Source organism: Ostrinia nubilalis, chromosome 24 (genome assembly GCF_963855985.1).
Source record: "Ostrinia nubilalis chromosome 24, ilOstNubi1.1, whole genome shotgun sequence".
NCBI lineage: Eukaryota > Metazoa > Arthropoda > Insecta > Lepidoptera > Crambidae > Ostrinia > Ostrinia nubilalis.
The window spans coordinates 3355192-3377403 of record NC_087111.1 but is presented as its reverse complement, the minus strand read 5'-3'; the positions used below and the strand labels follow the sequence as shown (position 1 = coordinate 3377403).

Genomic DNA, 22212 nt, shown 5'->3' with positions numbered 1-22212 from the left:
TAGTCGGGCAGTTGATCAGTATGGGCATGTATGGGAGTGCGCACACTACGCCGATTCGATTTGGCCGATTCTTCATACAAATTAAAATCGGGCACAACTATCGGCCAACTAAGACTATGCGCACACCGTTGATTTTTAGTTACTACTCTAATAGATCGAAATTGATGCCGCAATCAATAACTAGGTAGTTCTTTGTATATTTACAAAAATGCAAAAACCTCATTTAGCCAAACTCCTTCACGCTAAACTTACTTTTCCTGCGTCACTTGACGTCACTGCCACCGACGCCGTCACCATGGCAACCGCATAACTTACCGCTCCCGTAGTTTTTTACATTATTTTGCTTTACATTTCGTTTGTTGTTTTTGTGTTTTATAGAGTGTAGTGAGGATGGACCCGGATGAGGATGAGCCCTTCGGGGGGGCCCTAAACATAGGGTCAGAGACCACCGAAGCTGAAAGGGAGTTTGAAAAGGTACGCAATGAAAACCTACGAAATACCACCTTTTATCTTGCACTTAACGTTATCAGATTAAAACATAAACTTAGAATTAACTTTCTGGGACACACCTACAGCTATAAACTACCAGCTCGCACTATCATTTGTAAAATTTACGTCTGACAGATGACTAACCCATAATTACATAGTATCGGACCTTATCCACAAGGCAATAAGGCCTACCAAAATACTAATCAGCACTCTTCACTCTTACAAAGAAATTCCATTTGCAAGTAGTGGGGTAGTTAAGAGTCCTTGAAACTTGAAACTTCTGTTACTGGCCATCCAGTTTTAGGCTACGGATCCACCAAAGAAAATGCGTAGAGCCAGCCAAGGATGGTATAGAAAATCTACCAATATAATTAAACCGGTTATAAATATGAGCACTAATAGGTCTACAATACACTAGATAACTAGTGAAAAGGGCACTATTGATGATGAAAGACTTCAACATACTTGCGCAGTTAAATAGATTCTTCATAAAAGTGCATTTTTTCAGGTTCTCGAACAAATGAGAGAAGCCGAAGGCCTGAAGTTGTATGCCGACGTGTATACCAAGCTGTACGACTCGTACTACAAGCTGAAGGGCGAGAACATCGCCCATACACAGCAGATAGAGTCGCTCGACGTAAGTATTAAATGAATTCGCTATCAGCTGGAAATATTGCTAAAATGCCAATAAATATTGGTACTAAATTGAATTAAGATTCTTCATTTTCAACCGACTTCAAAAAAGGAGGAGGTTCTCAATTCGACCCGTATGTTTTTTTTTTCTATGTTTGTTACGCGATAACTCCTCCAATTATGAACTGATTTGAACAAATCTTTTCTTTTCGGCGTATAGGTAATACCTCAAGGATGGTCCCATTTAAATTTAATAATAAAAAAAACAACCCCCAAGGGTGGAAAATTGGGGATGAACTTTTTTATACGCAATATCTCCGCCGATTATAAACCAATTTGAACGATTATTTTTTTGCTGAATAGGTATTATCAAAAGGGTGGTCTCATGCGAATTTGAAGAAAAACTGGTCATGGTAGGTACAACTCCTTAATGCTTAGGAGTTGTAGGATAATCCTTTAAATATTATAAGTACAAATAGACCAACAGTTGTATTCTTTCATGTTTTTAAGGTGGGCTGACGGTTTAAGGTCTATTTAGGTTTCCTATATGGTAACCTGTATTTTGTAGGGAATATTATTTTACACTAGACATGAAGAATATGGTCTCAATGTACTGCCTACCTTCAGTGGTAACATCAAGGTAATAATTAGTTAACTAAAAAGCAAGAAATAAGTAAAATTTTATAAAAAAAAAACCGACCCCAAAAAACCTACACTAAAAAGTAGAAAAATAATTACTAATTACCTACTTATTTATTAGGACGAATTATTAATATTTATGTAGGTATACCATGATTGATACTTTTGGAGTCGGTGCAGGCAAACTTTACATGTTTCATAATCTTGGCACCTATACCTACATAAATATTAATAACTAGCTGACCCGGCGAACTTCGTACCGCCTTAGCGTAGAGATTTTCTTTATATTTTTTTCCGTAAAAACCTTGTACAGAGTATTAGAAAACTACAAAAAAAAAATCAGCCAAATCGGTCAAGCCGTCTTCATGTTATGTCGTGACAACGGAAAACGGGTTTCATTTTTATATATATAGAAGATAGAAGATTCGTCCTAATAAATAAGTAGGTAATTAGTAATTATTTTTCTACTTTTTAGTGTAGGTTTTTTGGAGTCGGTTTTATTTTTTTCAATATTATGAATACGATTTCTAAAGTGCGCAATAACACTGCTGTATTTTAAGTAAAGCGCGATCATAGACCAATGACAGGTCGCGTGGACTGTTACATGGGTCGCGCGACCTGTCATTGGCCTATGATCGCGCCGGCGATGGCGATCTGCACGCGTTAGTGTGGTTGAAGCATAAATCATCGCAGACCATAACTAAGGAAAGCTACACACGTCAGATGGTTTGACTGATAAAGATCAAATGATGGATGGAAACCTAGTGCGCATGGCTTCTCGGAAATAACAAACTATTATGTTCCTAGTAGTCATTAAGATGACATATTCATCATCAACTACGCTGCTTCTTGCCTTCATTCCGCCCTATGCCAATCATTATCGCTAAGAGCTTGTATGACACGATATCCATCGATCAACAAGATAAACGAGACTGGCTGCCGAGCTAGGATCCGCGTTGTGATAAAATCTTACCGATGACTTTAGACGAAAAGTGTAGAACTATCGCGTAAAATTGATAAAATGACGCGATAAAAGTTTATCGACCTACAGGACTACAAGATGACCTTTCCGCTTAACTGAAGAAAGAAGGTATAAGTCAAAAATGAGCATAATGCGTAGGTACAAACGTGGGAACATCCACTTAGTTAATAACTTACCTATATTTATTTTATACAATTTTCCTGCATCCATATTTTTCTCTCCGAAGTTGATTCGCTACCACAAAATCCCAGCGACCACTTTGACCAATTTCCTCATTTCTAATTCAGATGTCTTATTAAACCCCGGTTATTATTATTAACTTACATTTAGGTAGTTATCTTTAATCGCATTTACAAGGGCAGGTTTAAGTGAGAGATGCAACCAGATAACGGACACATAAGTACAAAATAATTATTATATTCATTTACTATAATGCTGATTGCGCAAAACCATACCTTAGTACGGATTTCCTGAACCCCTACGAGGTTCCTCATTCAACTGGGATTTTATTATGTAATTTACTAGCTTTGCTCACGGCTTCGCCCGCGTAAAATTTTGTCGATCACAGTTAATTTTTTCGCGCGCGTCTCTATTTCAAAAATCTGCTTAAAAATATTCTATGACCTTTTCCGGGGCTCAAAATAACTCTATTTTATCTAATTTCATCAAAATCGGTTCAATGGTTTAAGCGTGAAAGCGCAACAGAGTTACTTTTGCATTTAAGAAAAATAGTAGGGATTAATTTATTTATTAAGGAAAAGTACGGCAGCATTTCACCTAGAGTTTGTTGTTTTCTTTCTCTCATAATACTTACTTTATTTTTGTATACAACAATAGCTCCGAAAATAGATTGTCCTATTGTTTGATATTGTTAATTGGCTCTACCTTGATTCAGAACAATAGCCAATGTCGTAGACCTTAACTGGATTTCCACATTCCAACCTCAATTATTAAAATTCAACAACATTGTAGTAAACACGGGATTCGATAAGAAAAAATTGAGAACATCCTAGATCGTTTTAGCAAACTAGACCTAGCCCTTACCTTAGTTATATCACTGCGAAACTAGGAAAGTACGAAAAAAGCTTAAAAAACCGTGTCAATGTTGTCGCATGAAAATCCAAAAATGAATTGTTTTTTAAACTTTTGTTGCTAAAAATACAAAAATGTTGAAATAAATCAGATTCACTGCACCTTTGACTAAGACACCTTTGACCAGTTATACGAGAGATTACCATTAGGTGACCTAGAAGCTTTTTTGCCCCTTTTAATAAAGAAAAGAATCCCAAAGCTTTCGACATAGAAGAAAGGCCCTACTGAATGTTTTCCACCATTACTGTTACTGAAAAACTGGCCTTTTAATTAAAAAGTATTTTAGAAAATCAGCTTATTGTTTACAGCTGTTAAGTCTCAATTAAATTATCATTTCCTTTTTCCTGCGATCTAGATTGGCACTCGTTGTCCTTTAGGTTTCAGTAATTATGAAGTTGTTAACAAATAAACTGGTCAAACATTTTGAATTATAAATTTACCTGCACTTTATTCGATACAGATAGTGATAAGCATTATAAAAACTGTAGTTTTGCATCAAATCGCTCTGAAAACACAAATCGTTGAAATTTCTGTAAAATGGCATTTGCTTCGATCCTCGGCCCTCGCAAAATAACAAATGATAGCTTTATTAGAAAAATTTTGAAATAGGAAAAACGTTAACTGTGATCACCTCACAGTCCAGTTGGTGCAATGAAAGACCTCGGTCTTAAATGATTTCAAGTTCGATTACTGTTCGGAGAAATTCGTACCAAAAATTTTAATTTTACTTCCTACTAAATATGCTAGGAAATAACTTAAACTTATTTATGGTCTAGTAGGTAGTTCCTATTTTACTGTGTCAGTTAAATAAATTATACGTATTATTCCCGTACTATTAATAATGAAACAATGTAACAAGATAATTATGGATTGCAATATCAATGAGGTATCAAGAGATTACATGCGAATAGGCGGAAATTGACAAACAACTTGTTACAAAACACATTGCTGGATGATTAACAAGAAATACAGCCTTTTAGCAAACCCTCCGCTTACCTAAAGGTGAGCACAGACTAGAGAGCATTTACTTGTAACAGAACAAAGAGGCACTCTATGATATTTTCTAGCTAGTGTATCACTCTTTCACGAACCAAACGTCGTACATTTTACCGGTATTGTACCATTCGTAAGAACGTTAAATTACATAGAAATGATCGAGAAAAATGCTCTAGTCTATAGTCACCCTTATAGAAAATTATTAAAAAACAACAAATTAACTATCATTTATTTATTGACTAATTTAAAAGAACTCAATATTAAATCAATAGATATTGATCCTTATAAGTACAGTGTTTTTGTAGTCTTTTTGTTATCGTCATTCATGACGTCATCATTTTGCAACAAATAAAAGTTCTCTTATATCTGAAACTAATAAAATAAGCCAAAGAAAGTGGCGTAGTAGAGAAGTTAGGACGAGATTTTCTCTTCTGGACCCTGTATCTTCCATGGATTTTCATGGATTGAATGAAATCCATGGGGGAGGCCTTTGTCCAGCCTCGTTTGGACGTCATTTGGCTTAAACGAATGAACGAACTCATTCTACATAAATAATTCAAAATGATGTTTCAAAAATATTTCCTTTATGATTTTTAGCACAGACTGAAGCGTTTCGATGAGACGGTCAACGAATATCTGGCTGAAATATCCGACTCCCACAAAACCATCGAGAAATTGCGAGCTGACATCGGTAAGATACAATTACTATCTAAAACAACAAATTACAAAACAAGTTCTATTTATAAAACCTTATCTTTCTTTCTTTCAAATGTTTATTTCGTTTGATTTTAATAAAAACCCCGGTCTTTCATTACGCATTCATATGAATACGTTATGATTTCAAATGTAAAGTCTGAAAATTCGGGATTATTGCCTTTCTTTGATAAAGGAAAATTAGTCTTTTATTAAGTTAAAATTAATTAAATTAAGACAGTAAAATATGTACTTAACTATAAATCTGGTACATACTCAGTTTTTTTGTTTTTTTTTTTGGGACGGGGGTAATAGCGATGTGTTTTTTGGAAAATTCGTAGAGCTACTTTACAACAAACACTGCGATATTGTTACGTGTTATTTGTAAAGTAAACCATCCAAGTTTTGAATCATTATGAATTTATCCAGCCAGTATTATTTATTATGTTACCAACTATGGGACTTGTTTTCCAAAATTTAATTTAATTTTTTAATATGAATTATTCCCCCAGACGAGGCCCGCGCCTTGGCCGACGCCATGCATGCGCGAGAGTTGACCAGCGTGGAGAGCCTGGAGACCATGAAGAAGACCGTCACCCGCCTGGAGAAGGAGCTGGACGCTAGGAAGAGAGCAGGCGATGATGACGCGTAAGGGTGAACCAGAATTATTAGGAATCAATCAATAAATCATTCATTGTGTCAGTTATAGGTAATACAGTAACAGATCTACCTGTGAAAGGGTGAACCAGTTTCACCCACCTCTCGTTCCCACCGCTGCAATTCCTCAATCAATAAATCATTCATCGTGTCTAGGTAATACAGTAACAGATCTATCTGTGAAAGGGTGAACCTGGATTATTCCCACCTCTCGTTCCCTCCGCCGTAACTCCTGTGTGACCAGGATCTACCCTGTGAAAGGGAGAACAAGGACTATTCCCTCCCACATCCCCTTCCCACCGCTGCAATTCCTGTGTGGCCAGGATCTACCCGTGAAATCACCCTTTCACTGGGATTATTCCCACCTCTCGTTCCCACCGCTGCAACTCCTGTGTAACCAGGATCTACCCGTGAAAGAGTGAACCAAGACTATTCCTACCTCTCGTTTCCACCGCCACAACTCCTGTGTGGCCAGGATCTACCCGTGAAAGGGTGAAACAGTTCCGCCCACCTCTCGTTCCCAATTGCGGCAACTTCTGTGTAGCCAGGATCTACCGCTTGACTGCCAGTTAGAACACAACCAGTGAATGCTCGATCCTCTTGCCGTACCCATTCTAGGTAGCATTACCACCTCCTTATAATTACAGAAAAGGAACCAATTTACCTACTAGGTACTTCATTATCCAATAACGAATTCCAAATTAGGTAGTATTTTAAAGTAACCTTGCTGCTATACAATTTATTATATTACGTTGCAATGCTCTAACCTTTGATGTCATTGCAATTATTCATGGCAGCTTCTTGCGATGCCTTAATTATTGCAGCTGCTTTTGTTTATATTTTTTTGGAAGCCGTAGTAGGTACGAGAAAAATCTAGTGCATAAAAACTTGTACATACTGGAGTACTAATATCTGAAGAAAAGATAATAGCGATAAATAATTTAACTCTACGAGCATCCGTCTAATCCGTCGAAAATTTTTTTATAATAAAAAACACGACGTAATCAACCATTGGTTTTATTGATAATCCAGTGAAAAATTCAAATATACAGGAGTTACAGCTCTATAATGACAGTTTGTGACAATTTATGTTAATTATAACACATTATTTAAACATAAGAGAAAGGAGAAAATTAAAGCAAAAAGTTAGCAAAGTTTTTTTGATTTTGACTCAATGTCTTGATAATTTTAACCTTGAAAATCCCTTTGAAATAAGTAATCCTCATCAAACAACATTTGTGTCCAGGGGTGCGACATCAGCAGTGAAAGAAAAGGAGAAATTCGAGAAAGAGAAGGCTAGACTCCAGGGTGAACTGGACGGGGTGAAGCTGCGGCTCACCAACGCTCTGGGGTACGTCGAGGAGTTGGAGCAAAGGAACACTGTGGGAGACGAGACCATCGCCAAGTTAGAGGAACAGCTGGAGGTAAAGCCCGGTCCGTGAGCACGTAAAATTTTGCGCTCGCACACTCGCGACAGCAATATTAAATTACGCTCGAGCGATAAGGATGGGTAGCTAGGGGTCATTGGACAAAATTCTACGTGCTCACGGACCAGACTAGAGCATAAATCAACTGCCACTGAGGGAACTGAACCTTTGACTTGTTTTATTTTCTTCAGTAACCATTCAATGTAGCTGTTGTGTTAAAAATGCCACTTGAAAATGTGTCAGGGTTATCTATTTCTTTGTAGCTCATTCATAAAAGAGGCACAAGCGAAAGATCATCATGAAAAGTCCCACCTAATCCAGTCATTTTCATAAATGAAAAATCATTGTCATATTTTGTGACAATAGTATTATCACAATCGTATTTACTACCACTGCACAGATGAAGTTACCTGCTTCTTCTAGCCTTGTATAAGTTCCATAAACTTCTGGACGGAAAACTACTAGATGAATCAAAAACATCATTACAAAGCCGTCTTAGCGCAAACTCATAAAAAGTTTAACAAAAGCATAGAACCTTCTCAAATAAGTTACACACACACATTTTGGTCATTCATCGTTTTTTTGAAATAAGTTGTAGTTATGTATTTGCCGAAATGTCATTTAGGTACCTACTGAGGTTTTCTATTAATTTAGGAAGCCGACAACAATGCAGTCCGTCAGAACCGTCTGGTCGACCACCTCAAGGGTGAGAGCGCCACCCTGAAATCCGAGGTGGAAAACAGGGGGATAACCATCGGGAACCTCAATGACAAGGTAAGTATGTCTATCTTTTTCATCGCCAGCCTTTAACGGGCATAGAGAAAAATATCTTTCATCGGTTTTAAGCCTTCTCACTATAGTTGGTATCAATTTGCCTCTACCAGGCTTAAAAAGACACATCTCGAGAAAAGGATTAAAAAATGCCCATCTACTTATATGATAGAGGGTTATGAAATTTTGTATAAAAGCTGTCAAGAATTACATTTTGGTGGATATCTAGACTACAGCAGTAAAAAAATCCTCCAAATAGTTTCAGAGTAACTCTGAAATTATTATCAGTGGAACGATTTTTTTTTGTAATCGCCAATTGAAATTATATTCTAGGCCTTTTTAAACCTACATTGCGAAATGAATTGCTCTAGAAAACAAGAAGCAAATAAATTCGCACCTGGAATGTGTAATTTTAGTGATCGAAATTAGTTGGTAATTCTTACTTCAAATCCCGAAATAAAAACAATTCTCACTAATATTAATAAAAATCTTACTACAGCTAACAAAAGCCGAGAAAACCATCGACCGCCGCGACAGACAGCTCAAAGACATGACGAACAAGCTGGAGACGGCCCGAGCTGAAGAAGAAGCGGCGTTGGCCAAGGCAGCCCAGTTCAGGGAGACACTGGAGTTGACCAACATTAACTTTGAGAAGACCAAGCAAGCGCTGCACAATACTACTAAGGAGTTGAAGGTAAAATAATTTTCAGCTTAGCGAAACTCTAGCAGCTTCATTGAGACTCGCGGTTTCGACGTCGTGTTCTTGAAAATATAAGGCTTATGAATCAAAATTCTGCTATGTACAAAGTCAAATTCAGGACATAAAATAAACGGAAGCTAAATTGAACCATTAATTAACATTCCGTGACACTTTAATAAGGTAGGTAACTTTATGATGGGTACGACGAACATAATTATTATTTTCCGTAGCGTTAATTTTCTAACTGCTTCTTCTCAGATCGGATAATTTGAAACAAGTACGAGTAATTAAGTAACGAGACTAATCCTATCTCCTGTCCCCACTACTAAAACTCCCGTAAGCCAGGATTACAATTTGGCAGCCAATATTTTCTATGTTAGGTAGGGGGCCACGACTTAAGTATTATACTCGTACAATGAGGGTTTTAGCGAATGAAAGATCCGCTAGATGGCGGGACGTGGATGTGGGGTCTGACTGCTGCGTGATTGGTGGATTTTGACATATCTGTCAATGTCATGTCAAAAATAACCAATCATGCAGCATTTGGACCTTTCGTCTACGTATTGCCATCTGGCGGATTTTTCATCCGCGAAAACCCTCATTATCACCGTCTTAAACTGAACCACTTACCCGTTATAGAACATGATCGACGACGGCAACCGGCTGCGCAACGAAGTCAGCAAGTTGACCAAGCAGGCTGTGCAGCAGATGAAGAAGTACACCCTGCTAGAACAGAACAAGGCTGCTGTGGAATCTGAACGGTATGAATCTGAAAATTATAGGGCTGAAGTAAGATCTTGTTGAACTTATTCAGTTACTTACATCATTATCATTTCAGCCACAGGACGTCCACTGCTGGATATAGGCCTCCCCCAATGATTTCCAATAGCGGCTTGCATCCAGCGCCTTCTGCTACCTTTATGAGGTCGTCGGTCCCCTTGTGGTTGGAAGTCCCACACTGCGCTTTCAATTTCACAATCGGAACTCCACTCGATTTTCTTAAATTAGTATGATATGTAGATTGTTATCCTTCCATTAGCGAAGGTCCCGGAATGCACCTGGATGCGGGCATTATGGGACCTTTCGTTATGAAAACTTTAGGGAAGGCCTTTGTGCAGTGGACATCCTTTGAGACGAACGGAACGTTCTTCTGGAATTTCTATAAATAAATAATCTAATGTCTTCATTCAGTGAACGCCTCCGCCAGCAAGTAAGCGTGATGGAGCGCGAAATTATGCTGGGCAAGAAGCAGGCCGAAGCCGACCGCAGGGAGATTGAGAACCTCAACCGGGAGAAAGACATCTTGAATAAGAACATGCAGAAGATTCAGAGTGAGTTAAGTCACTAAGGGCTATCGTTTTTATACTTACAACCCGGTCGAGTTAACTGTGCACCTGGCGGCTTTGACGTCACATTGACGCTCTGGTATGAAAAGGGCGAACGCGGGGAGGTGTGCGAGTAAGTGGGAGGGAGAGTCGCATTCCAGTGAGGTGAGTTAGCTAGATCGGGTTGTAACGATTGTCACCAGTGGCGATTGGCATGACCCTGCTCTTTCGTAGCGCCATCCTGGTGTGTGCAAATACGATAGTCTTCCTACCACTTCAGCGCTCAGCAGTTGGCCACTGTGTTCGCCACTAACAAGTGACAGTGACCTTACTCTACGGTAGCCAACTGGTGAGCGCTAAAATAATACCCTCATTGCTCGTGGCTCTAACGAAAGCAGACTAAAGCAAGACTATCAAGGTTTTTGTCTAACATTGGACGTCTTTTGGTTGAAACATCATCATCATCATCATCATTTCAGCCACAGGACGTCCACTGCTGAACATAGGCCTCCCCCAATGACTTCCACATCGCACGGTTGGTAGCGGCCTGCATCCAGCGCCTTCCCGCTACCTTTATCAGGTCGTCGGTCCACCTTGTGGGTGAACATGAATATATGGAAAATTCATACCTGCATTCTCTTGTCCCCAGATGAAGCCCTGGAGAACCTGCAGATGCTGCACCTAGCTGAACAGCGTCGCAAGCAAATGGAGCACGAGCTCGAGATGAGCGCCGGCCAGATCAACAAGCAGCGGCTCATCATCCGGCAGCTGGAGAAGGATAAGGACAGGTACACTTGCACACCAGTTATGGTTAAACTAATAACCCAGTATATTGATAGTACCGCCCTCCTGTCAATGTCATAGCTGGGACGGTTGAGTGTTGGACTGTACTTGCACTTGCCGTCGACAAGCATGCACGCTACTGTTACCTTTATGGTGCGTCCAGACTGGGCGAACGGGCTCGCGCGGCAAACACGACATCCTGCTCACTCAAGAGCAGGGTGAGCAGGATGACCAGTGTGTCGCGCGAGCCCGTTCGCCCAGTCTGGACGCACCATTAAAGGGATGTGTATCGCCATTCGCCACCTTTACTCCTCAATTCCTCATCAGCTTGCCTTGAACTAAAACAAAAAAACAACAAAAGAAATACATAATCGGTTATTGCTAGAAACGACACAAGTTTCGTTTAGCAATATAAGTATTGTTGCAGTACTTAAGTTAAAAACGTTAAGCAAGGAAGCTACCACAATTAATTCACAATTTGTTTTATTTTATTTACAGCTGCGTAAACTACCGACTTTAAACACATACCTAAGAAGTATCTTTCTTTTTCAGAATGCTAGAAGAAACAATAGCATTAAACGAGAAAATTGACGAAATATCAGGTAGATAAGTACGATTATCCTTTTATTCATAAGGCACGGATCCTCTATAGCAGGCTTGGCAGACTTTCCGGTAGCGTTGACCACAACATTTTTTGAGGGCTGGATTCGCGCCTGTCATACATACTCGCTCTACATTTTATATCATTTTAGACCTGTCGCGCTTCTCACAACTAATGTGAAAGCGGTCTTTTATATTCTTACCTATCCTTTTATTCTTCTAGAGGAGGTTCGTCTCCGCACGGCTGATATCCTGGACCTGAAGAAGGCTCTTCGCGAAGAGACTATCAAGAGCCGCAAGCTGTCGGTCGCGCTGGACGCCACGCGAGCCGAGAGGAATATGCTGCACAAGAACTATACTGAGGCACTGGATGAGATACAGGACTTGAAGCAGAAACTCAAGGTTTGTACACTAGAAGGAGAGAGTTTAAGGATTGATCAAATTCTACTAAATATAATTTTACTAAGTTTCTCTTTCTGAAAGTTCAAGGTCTTTGGATTACTCAAATAAAGCCGACGAATTTGCAGCATTTATTTGTGCAGGTGTACATTGTGGATTCCATTTTCCTCGAGAATTTTAAAGGCCATAATAAAGTTGCTGACTTTAATTTTCGCTTCTTATGTAATAAAAATTCGCGGTAACTAACGACAGACAGACAGTCTCGAAAAAACCAAGGCTAGATCGTTGTGGTTCTGGCGATGCCGCCCACACTTCTCCCGTGCGTAGAAATGTTAGCTTCCCAAAATGATCTTTGCTTCTGCAATTTATCTAGAAAACTTTATCTTTATTCTTTAAGATCATTATTGTAAAAATATAACCAGTACTTATTGCCATTCTTTATCATCAGATGCTAGCGTACCAAATCGAGCAGCTAAAAGAAGACATCAGCGGCAAGGAGTCCGGGCTGAAGTCGTGCGAAGGCACGCTCGCCAAGTGCAACAAGAAGAACGAACAACTCCGCAGCGAAGTGCAGGCGGGACTGACCAAGCTGTCCGATGCGAGGGCGGACATTGCTGCCTTGAAGCAGGAGGAGGCGAGGCTTAACAGGATCGTTATGGTACGTTCTTTTGGCAGGGAAAGTCTCACATAAACCATTAGCCGTCCCCGCGCCATCGCGCCAGGCGGATATGCCGTTTCCACAGAAAAAAGGGTTCTCCTCTTACATTGTGCAGAATAGTATGACTTACCCTGACATCTTGTCATATCTTGATTAGACCAACTGTAATGCGTTATCGACTAATGAATCTGAACTCCATCTGTGTAATCCCCTGAAAATACAACAAGATCTGTATTTCCATAAAGCCTCTAGATTCCCCCGCGATTCACGGGAGTCACGTCGCGAATTGCGCCGCGAAACATGGCAAAAACTTTTTCAGTTCCACATTTACCGTTATTCGCTTCAATTTCACATTATACTCGTAGTTGCGCGTACCCTTTATCATCGACAATTTTCGGGACTGAGGCGTAGGCACGAACGCGATGCGAATTCAGTGCCGCACGAATCGCCCAGGAATGTGGAGAGGCCTTTAGAAGCACCCGCTCTTCTATTTTTTGATCAAGTTCCTAGTTAATTCCAAGTTTAGCGTAATTATAACAAAAGTTACTTTCCCTCATAGGAAGGCGACACAGCCCGCGCCAAGCTGATGAAGGAGTTAGAAGGTCTGATGAACGAGCGCGACGTGGTTGGCGCGCAACTCGTGCGCAGGAACGACGAGATTTCGCTGCTGTATGAGAAGATACGCATACTGGAGGTCACCTTACACAGAGGTAATGAAAATCTTCCAGAAAATAACTTGGATGCTAGTGGATTAATGTCGATTTGCCACAAAGTCAATTCGACACGACAAAAAGCATGTGTAAATTCGTCACACGGTTAATGTTATTTTGTAGCAAATTATTTTGAAGATAGGTACTGCCAAATGTTTATGAAAAATTTTCATCGCGAAAATGGTCGACAAATAAAAAGGATTTGGCTAAGTACTTTGATTATTGCTGACAGCTTGATAGCAGTGGCAGCATGTCTATTGAGAGTTCTACACGAAGTACATTACTATTCTGTGATTCAATGCAGATCAACGCCTATAACAATACTTAAGACAAATTTTGCCGAAATAGAGATGTTATGGAAAATTATCTACTATAGACCTATAGATCTAGATAGGATATAAGAGCATTTAGTAACACACAACACACATGAGTAATTAGAGTAATTAGCAAACCATATTGTAATATTATAATTATTGCAACGTGGGAACACCTGTGTGGGTTGTAAATAGTGACGCTAGTGTCAGTTTTATTGTGATTGTGACGCAATAGACGTGATGCGGTGACAAACTTTTTACCTGACAACTCATGGCTACCTGAAAGCAGTCAGTGATTTCCTGATCACTGCTATATACAGTCAGCGTTAAGTAGTTCGTCACACCCAAAGTGGCCAAAAATTTGACAACACAACCTTATTCCATTGGTGATAAAGACGTGTTACGAACTTTTTGGCTACTTTGGGTGTCACGAACTATTTGACGCTGACTGCACAAGTGGAATATTCCTTAGACTAGGCGCAGACCACCGATTTTTAGCTGGCCGATTTGTGCCCGATTTTAAATTGTATGAAGAATCGGCCAAATCAAACGGCGTAGTGTGCGCACTTTCATACATGCCCATACTGATCAACTGCGAAAAATCGATGGTCTGCGCCTAGGCTTATTCTGTCGATTCTGATTTACTATTCTTTATTTTAGGGGAGCGTCAATACGAACAAAGAGTTGAAGACATTCGTTTGCTGAGACTGGAGATTATCCGACTTCGTAAGGAAAAGAACTTGCTCTCAAAAGGCATTGAGAACATGACCGATTTGAGGCTTGAGGTAAAGTATCCTCATTAAATCATTAGGTAAAAGCCACACGTATAATTTGTATGAATTGATTTGTTATAAGTACTATAATTTCAATAATTTAATTTACTGATTGTATTCATTGCTGCACGTAGTTGTCATAATAACTGTGCGTGTGGTGGTTAGTATATTTGATTGTATGCGCCGTTAGCTAATATGCAACATTGATATTTGCATTTAATTCCTTTTGCTATGTTCTTTAAGTCGGTCATCGTATCCTATGAATTTATCAATAGTAGGTATATAGAGTTTGAAATAACGTTTTCCTCATATCAGATTCTATTTCGCCAACGTTTCGTTACGTCTTCTTTTAAATTTGTACAAGCATTTCGTTAAAATGATACTAACCAACTGCTGGACGAATCCCACAAGGATTTCCACAATCCGTGATCTTCGCCAGATCGTCAGTCCACCGAACAGGATTGCCTTCTTTAACTACGTCTTCTTTTATACCTATAAGATTATTCCGTTGCGTGAAGTGATCACAAAATTAAATAAATTAATCTGACACAGATGTAACTTACTACCTACAGGCTCTATATTCGCTTGCAAAAACATTATTTTAGAGATTTAGTATTCTGCACTACAATTAGTGACCAATGTTCAGCTAAATGCCGTATGAAATTCGACTCAAAACCGCTACTGTTACGCTTCAATTTAGGTGTTCAACTTGGAACGGGAGCTCGGTCGCGAGAGACTGCGCGTCAGGGCCTTGGAGGAAGCCCTGGAGACTCCACTCAATGTGCACCGCTGGAGGAAGCTGCAGGGGACTGATCCAGAGAGCGTGCAGCTGACGCAGAAGCTACGGCTCACGCAGAAGTAAGACATGTTTAAAGATTATTTAGGCTCACTGCAGACATGCTACTTTTAAAATTGGTGATCGACGATTTAGCTGCTTTTTAGAAGCTTAACCTTACACACCGCACCCTTATAACTACAAACGCGGCGATTGATTCGCTTTTCGGAAGCTCGACACAACATCAGATGAACGTTACACTCCGCACCCATTCGGATGCCCGGTCCCATTGATTTGGCATTTACGTATCATCTTCACCAGCCGAGTGTTGTCGATCCAGCATTCGATTTTTTTCCGATACCGTGTCCAAAAGCATGAACGCAGAGATGCCAAAACGTGATTCAGCACCGATACATTCTTAAAATCACCAGTCTAGTCGATCTGATGTAGCCCTTAGGAACACTAACGTCTTTGGAGTACTTATCGTCATCTTGCCAGCGCCCGCGCTTTCTACAATCAGTGTGAAAATAGACGACGCCAGCGCTGCGTATATTTGGCGGAGATCTGCGCAGGCGCTGGCAAGACGAAATCGCTCGAAAGACGCTAGTGTTTAGGGTCCCTTATTCGTGAGATTTCACTGTTCCTGCATTGTAAACTAAATGAGCTGATGATGAATTATTTATTTGGTTTTGTATGGTTATTAACATAATAAATTGCTCAGTCTTAACCAATATTTCAACGAGGTTATATTTAAACCATACTTTTAGCGTCCTTAAAATTTAAGATTTATGTTTTCATTCGGATAATAACCATTAGCATAATTCAATTTTCCTTTGTCTATTACTTGGCACGTTCCATTGCAGTTCAGGTAAACGCCGCATTTCTTTGGTCCAATTTTACCTGCAATTTACTCCGAAGGCGGTGCATTGTATTCAGATCTTTCGGCGGGTAATGAAGTAATTGCAGTTGGTAGCGCCTGCCACGAGGCCTGAGAGTCACGCAATGGGCGGAGGTACTTTAACTGTGTCAGCTTGGGTTAGCAAAGATTTACAGAGCTTAATCTGTCCAAAAGATATAGGTTGGTTGGTTTGAATTAATGGTAACAGAGCAGAGAACTTTAAGAAAAACTGTTTTGCTGTACTAAACCTAGTCTGGGTCTCAAACTGCACACTGCACTGCTTTGAAACTATATGTCAAATTGTAAACAATAAACATTTATCCGTATTGGTGTGGCGTGTAAATAGCCACACCAGGAATAAAATTGCGGGGAAGAAAGATGATGCGGGGGTCGGCTGGTGACTCCAAACAACTCAAAAATACAGCTGCATAAAACGGAAACCACCAACCTGCGGATCAGGAGACGGAGACCAGGCGTCGAGGGTCGACCCGTCGATATTTCTTGCGGTTTTGATTAATTCAATTTATATTCAGATTCAGCGGATTTTTCACATTTACTTCATTGACAGACGTTCCAAGACAACATAGAGTTTTTCTTCTTAATTTTCTATAGAGGTTTTTCGCGAAGGTTGGCTCTTGCGAAGGTGCTGGCCCCGAATCCGATAAACAGATTAGTGGGAAACCATCTCATGCAGCTAGATAATTTTGAGAGTTGGAGCCACCGAAGAAAAGGAAGATAAGAAAGTTGGACATAGGCCCAACCACGTATTATAAACGTATAGTCCTCCAAACTCTACAAACAACAAATTATGAAGTAGCCTTACATTCCTGATTCCGTGTGATTGATGCATTAAAGTGATAAATTCACAGATCGATCAAAAAAGATGTACCATAGGGTAATCTCTTAATTACAAAATTACTGTTTGCACGCATTATAGCTTGGGCTATCGGTGGTTCGTGCGTGAATGTGACCCTCATGGCGATCAAGCAAGTAGAATGATTCTTGCTTGGTAATTTCAATTCAACTTAGTATTTGTTTTCCTATGATTGTTTATCAAGATATACGATACACAGTCACTTCTGTAGACTACGCCATAACACGCTGTTAATGGCGACAAACAAACACCCAATAATTAGCCCAGATTGTTCCAATTAAATCATCACAAAGATGAAGATTGACTGCCGAGGCTGAATCAGTACCGGCTCTTAGTAGGTGTTATCTAATATTTTAATGATCACTTACCTTGTTCTTGAATTATACCTTTAATAATGCAAATAACACTCATTTCTGAGTTAGCATTACAATCCGTGGAATGTTAAATTTTAATGGGGATTTCGCGGTATCGAGGCCAACTGAAGCAACATTGTGTTGATCGGATGACAAATAATGATGATCAGCTTTCAACTTATCAAAGATTTATTCTTCTAATCGTTTCTAGAAACATTGCCATAAATACTACTGCTAAATGCATGCATTTGATTAGTGTAAATTGAATTATTCCATTTTAAGTCGTAAAAATAAGTGCAATTGTACACAAATGGTGCATAAGTGTTTAGTGTGATAATTGTGGTCACACTAAACACTTAAGTTTAATTCATACATAATGTAAACAAACTTACCTGTATTAAGATGAAGAAAATTTAAATTACACTTGTTGATATTGTCTTTTTCTTCTTCTGTCTTGCCTTATCCCGCTACACGGGGTCAGCTTTCCCAATCATGCGCCGCCATTTGATTCTATCTTTGAACATTTAAACATCTTGTTCGTAGAGTCCTTTCATGTCCTTTTGGACATTCATCCAGGTTTGAGGTCTTCCTCTCCCTCTTTTTTTGTGATTCTTCAAAAAACTATTCGCCTTCCCTTTAACTGCACGATATATTGTTTTGAACTTTCATGGTCACTAACACGGTTAGTTACGGGAGGCAATCGTAATAAAAGACCGCGAAAGAGGGTTCGTTCGTTCGTTTCAGCCAAATGACGTCCACTGCTGGACAAAGGCCTTCCCCAAGGTTTTCCATAACGACCAGTCCTGCGCTGCCCGCACCCAGGCTTTTCCCACAACCAGATCGTCGGTCCACCTAGTGGGAGGTCTGCCCACGCTACATCTTCCGGCCCGCGAAAGAGGGTAGACCATCATAATATGTCACTCTCTCTGTTCTTCAGTTACTCCGTGATCATATCGGAGGCTCGTTATTAAGGTACATGGTAGCATTGGTAGCAATCCCATCAATAATAATTAGCTGCACGATGTTAGGAAATGTTGGCTTGTCAGTGATTTTTCAATTTGTGTGATCTTCAGGAAGGTGCTGGCTCAAAGTGAGATGTTGGTGCTGAAAGACCGCGAGCTAAAGGAGACGCGCAACTTGTACAGCGCTGTCAAAGACATGCTGGCTCTTCAGCCTAGCCCTGAAATACAGGTGGGTTATTTATTTCATTCGAAAGCACATACATTTCTGTTACAATATAGCCTGTATTACAATGAGATAGGACGCCACCGTTTTTAGCTTGTTTTGTCGTCCGTAATTCGTTCACTCGAACTGACTGATCTAGCTCTTAAGCAACTTCTAGGCCTGTTATGAAACTTGGCAAGGATTAATATCTTAAAAAATAAGCTGCGAGTTTATTCTTACAATTTTTTTTTTAATGCATAACAAGGCAGGTATTTGACCACAATCGCACCTGATGCAATCGCACAATGCATTATATTAAGCTTTAGCCAAACCAACGCGTGCAGATCGCGTCGGCGATGGCGATCACTGCACGTGGTTTAAATGAAGCTTTATGGTACAAACAATTGATTATTTTAAGAGGAAAGACCGATAAATAACTTATTTAAGGGAGAGTCCGCTAATTTGGACCAGTTTTTTTCAATCCCATTTTACACATAGTTTTCTTTTGTTTTTGCTAATGTTCATGGTATATAATAAAAGATACATTATTCAACTTACTATTTCATAAGTATTAATTAACATGATTGTTGTATATTTAGCACAAATCAACGAAGTACGAGTTCAGAGCTTCGGTCCAATTTAGCCAACCGGTTCGATAATTTGTACCACAGGGTTACTAAATTAGATTTCAATAAATTTCAAGCCTATAAAAAAACTATGGCAAAATATTATACCATACATTCTTAACAAATTAGGAAACGAAAAGGAACAATAGTTAATAACATAGACAATCGATATTGTTTTACACGTTATCACGATTTTGAGTACAAGTTTTGTAATTCCAATTATCGTAACGCACACTTGTACCTAATCTACTTTGCCAGTCTTTTGCTTTCATTTATTGTTAGTCAAACATAACTACGCTATTATAACTTCAAATTATGATTTACTAAAAAAAATTTCAAAATCCTTTGGTAAAGTTCCATACAACTTGATGTGGTACAATTTAGCCGACTAGGTGACAGTGCTTTTAAAAAATCGGTAAAAAATATAGCTTATAAATACCGAAAAATGTTTCAAATAATTGTAATCCACACTAATTTACGCTTCTAAATAATATATTAGAAACACCCTGTTATTAAATTTAACAAAATTACAAACTAAACATGTATTGTCAAAAGTTACTTGAAAACAATGAAAAAATACTTTTCAAAATAAAACTCACGTGTTTGTTGTCACGGCAAAAACCACATGGCCGATATTAATTGATTTTAGTTGTGTATCGCTGAGTGTTGCAATTACAGACATTCAATAAATACTTTACGAAATATGGGGGTGGTACAATTTACCCGGCGGTACAATATACCGAACTCTCCCCTAATTTAATTTTGCAGCAAACCTTGAATCGCACTCAGCGGGCATTGGCACAGAGGACTACTAAGATGAAATGCTTGATCGCAGGTAAATGACTTAATATCCCTGTCTTGTTACATCAGAATCTTTGTGTAGGTATTTGCGGGTTTTTCTTTTGTTATAAATGTCAACCGCATATTTTATGATTAATTTATCCAATACATTTTTTGTTTAGTAAGAAAAATGTGTAACTACCAACTTATTTAAGCTTGGATTAATGCGAAAGCTACCTAGGTCCCTATTGTAAAAGAATTTTATAATTCTAACCATCTCTCTCATGCTATAACTGAGCAGCTGGCATTGGCGACGATGATAGACGAAAAATTGAAAAAATAATGTCGTTTCTCGGTCAGAATGTCGAATCTAAAAAAATACGGAATAACTTTTTCATATAGATCGTTTGATCCGAGCAATTCGAGCGTCATTATCGTAGTGTGCGTGTGCTCTCATGGATAACTTAGCGTGTACCTATAACACTCAAACATTCGCGGAAGAATGGTGGGGCGCGTCTTCGTGGATGAAACGATCTAATACCTAATTTTAGGGCTATACTTCACCGGAACACCATGATTGGCGGCGCAACCATTCGCCGCTACCAACAAAATGTATACAGCTCTATAGAGAGTTACTCACCTGGTGTCAGTTTGGTTGCGCAAAGCTGCATACATTTTGTTGGTAGCGGCGACTGGTTGCGCCGCCATGGTGTCCCGGTGAAATATAGCCCTAAAATTGCCTCTCTTCTAAGTTACTTACTTCAAGATTTGAATTGTCTGGTGCCCTAATTGTACTAACTTTACCAGAGCTGAGCATGCGTGAGAAGCAAGTGACCGACCAACGGTTAGAGCTGGAGCGAGTGAACGGAGAGCTCCTCTCATTCAAGCAGAAGTACTACGAGATGAAGCGAGCGTTGGATGCCGACGAGGCGCGGCGTTTGCGAGTGCCTTCGCCCCCTTCGCAGGTGTCCGCTCATCAGATGGACTAAGGGAATTATGGACGTTATTGTTGTTGGGTTATGGACCAATTTTGAAGGGCAAAGCACACTCGCTTCTTTATTGGGATCTATGCCCGTTTTCACCATCAATCCCTAATTTTTAAGTGACCCCTATGCAAACAAAATTACTAGGAAATTAATTTTGAGGATGATTCTAAACGCGAATCGTAATCCAGAATTTTACATAGACATTTCTTTTAATTAATCATAACTGAACATAAAAGTGTACTGTTTTTTATTACAGAACGCTATGTTTTCGGCCAAAACTAGGACATAATGATAGTAGAGACTGGAGATACAGAATCGAAATACACTAGCTACCTCGCACTTGGTTTACCAAGCAAGCGAGACATAAAGCACTACAGTCCGATTTTTAATTCGGCAGAATTCTGACAGCTGTAATTTTTTGATAATTCAGATGTAATAATCCTTTTTTGCTTTGAATTATTAATAAATAATATGAAATGAAATTTCATCAAGTACAACTTACAAGAATGAACTATTGTTTGTTTTGTGAATTCAATGTACACTAATTATTATGTACATTTTAGAGATTAAATAGAAAAAAACGTGTTTTTAACACAGTAAAACAACATACTATCATAAACGAAAATATGTATTGATCATCAATCATCATTATCGTCATCATAATCAACTTGGATTATAAAATTGGCATCTTGTTAAATTGGTTATTATAATGAAGCTAAAATTTTATTAACAAAAAGGATTTTCATAAAAAAAGGTTTGTAACCCATGGATTGGCCAGGGAGTCCAGTAATAGAAAAAAAAATCCCAATTTTTTTTTGTAACTTCAAAAATATGATAATAAACATTCAAATAACCATTTTGAAATGATCAGTACATTTTTAAGCCTTAGTTTTTCAAGTGAAACCTTAAATTCAAGAAAGGATTATTTTTTAATTTGTGAAAATGCTCTCCATTCTTAGTGGGAATGTTTCAATGTTGACAACACTTATGAAATGTCAAAATTCCGTCGAATTAAAAATCAGAGTGACTCGGACAAACTTTCTATATCTGTGATTAGCCGGTTACGTCTTGGTCACGCTTATTGTACCCCTGTATTTCTTCATAAACTGCACATC

General features: G+C 39.0%; 1 protein-coding gene across 1 annotated transcript; it reads left to right on the top strand.

Moving 5' to 3' along the window:
* The first annotated feature begins 294 nt into the window (after positions 1 to 294).
* On the top strand, positions 295 to 21800 carry LOC135083700 (cilia- and flagella-associated protein 58-like). Its single transcript, XM_063978410.1, has 19 exons — positions 295 to 474; positions 998 to 1126; positions 5429 to 5522; positions 6037 to 6172; positions 7428 to 7605; positions 8263 to 8382; positions 8879 to 9073; positions 9719 to 9840; positions 10271 to 10410; positions 11054 to 11192; positions 11740 to 11789; positions 12011 to 12189; positions 12635 to 12844; positions 13404 to 13554; positions 14529 to 14653; positions 15342 to 15499; positions 18615 to 18732; positions 20100 to 20166; positions 20919 to 21800. The coding sequence occupies exons 1-19, from the start codon at positions 391 to 393 to the stop codon at positions 21098 to 21100; spliced, it is 2577 nt and encodes an 858-aa protein (XP_063834480.1). The 5' UTR covers positions 295 to 390; the 3' UTR covers positions 21101 to 21800.
* The last annotated feature ends 412 nt before the right edge of the window (positions 21801 to 22212 follow it).

What these genes read in the sequence shown, in the direction of transcription:
- LOC135083700 (XM_063978410.1), top strand. Translation starts at nt 391, where the DNA reads ATGGACCCGGATGAGGATGAGCCCTTCGGGGGGGCCCTAAACATAGGG. An exon ending in AGTTAGAGGAACAGCTGGAG is followed by an intron (nt 7,606 to 8,262) that starts GTAAAGCCCGGT and finishes CTATTAATTTAG; the next exon opens with GAAGCCGACAACAATGCAGT. An exon ending in ACTTGAAGCAGAAACTCAAG is followed by an intron (nt 12,190 to 12,634) that starts GTTTGTACACTA and finishes CTTTATCATCAG; the next exon opens with ATGCTAGCGTACCAAATCGA.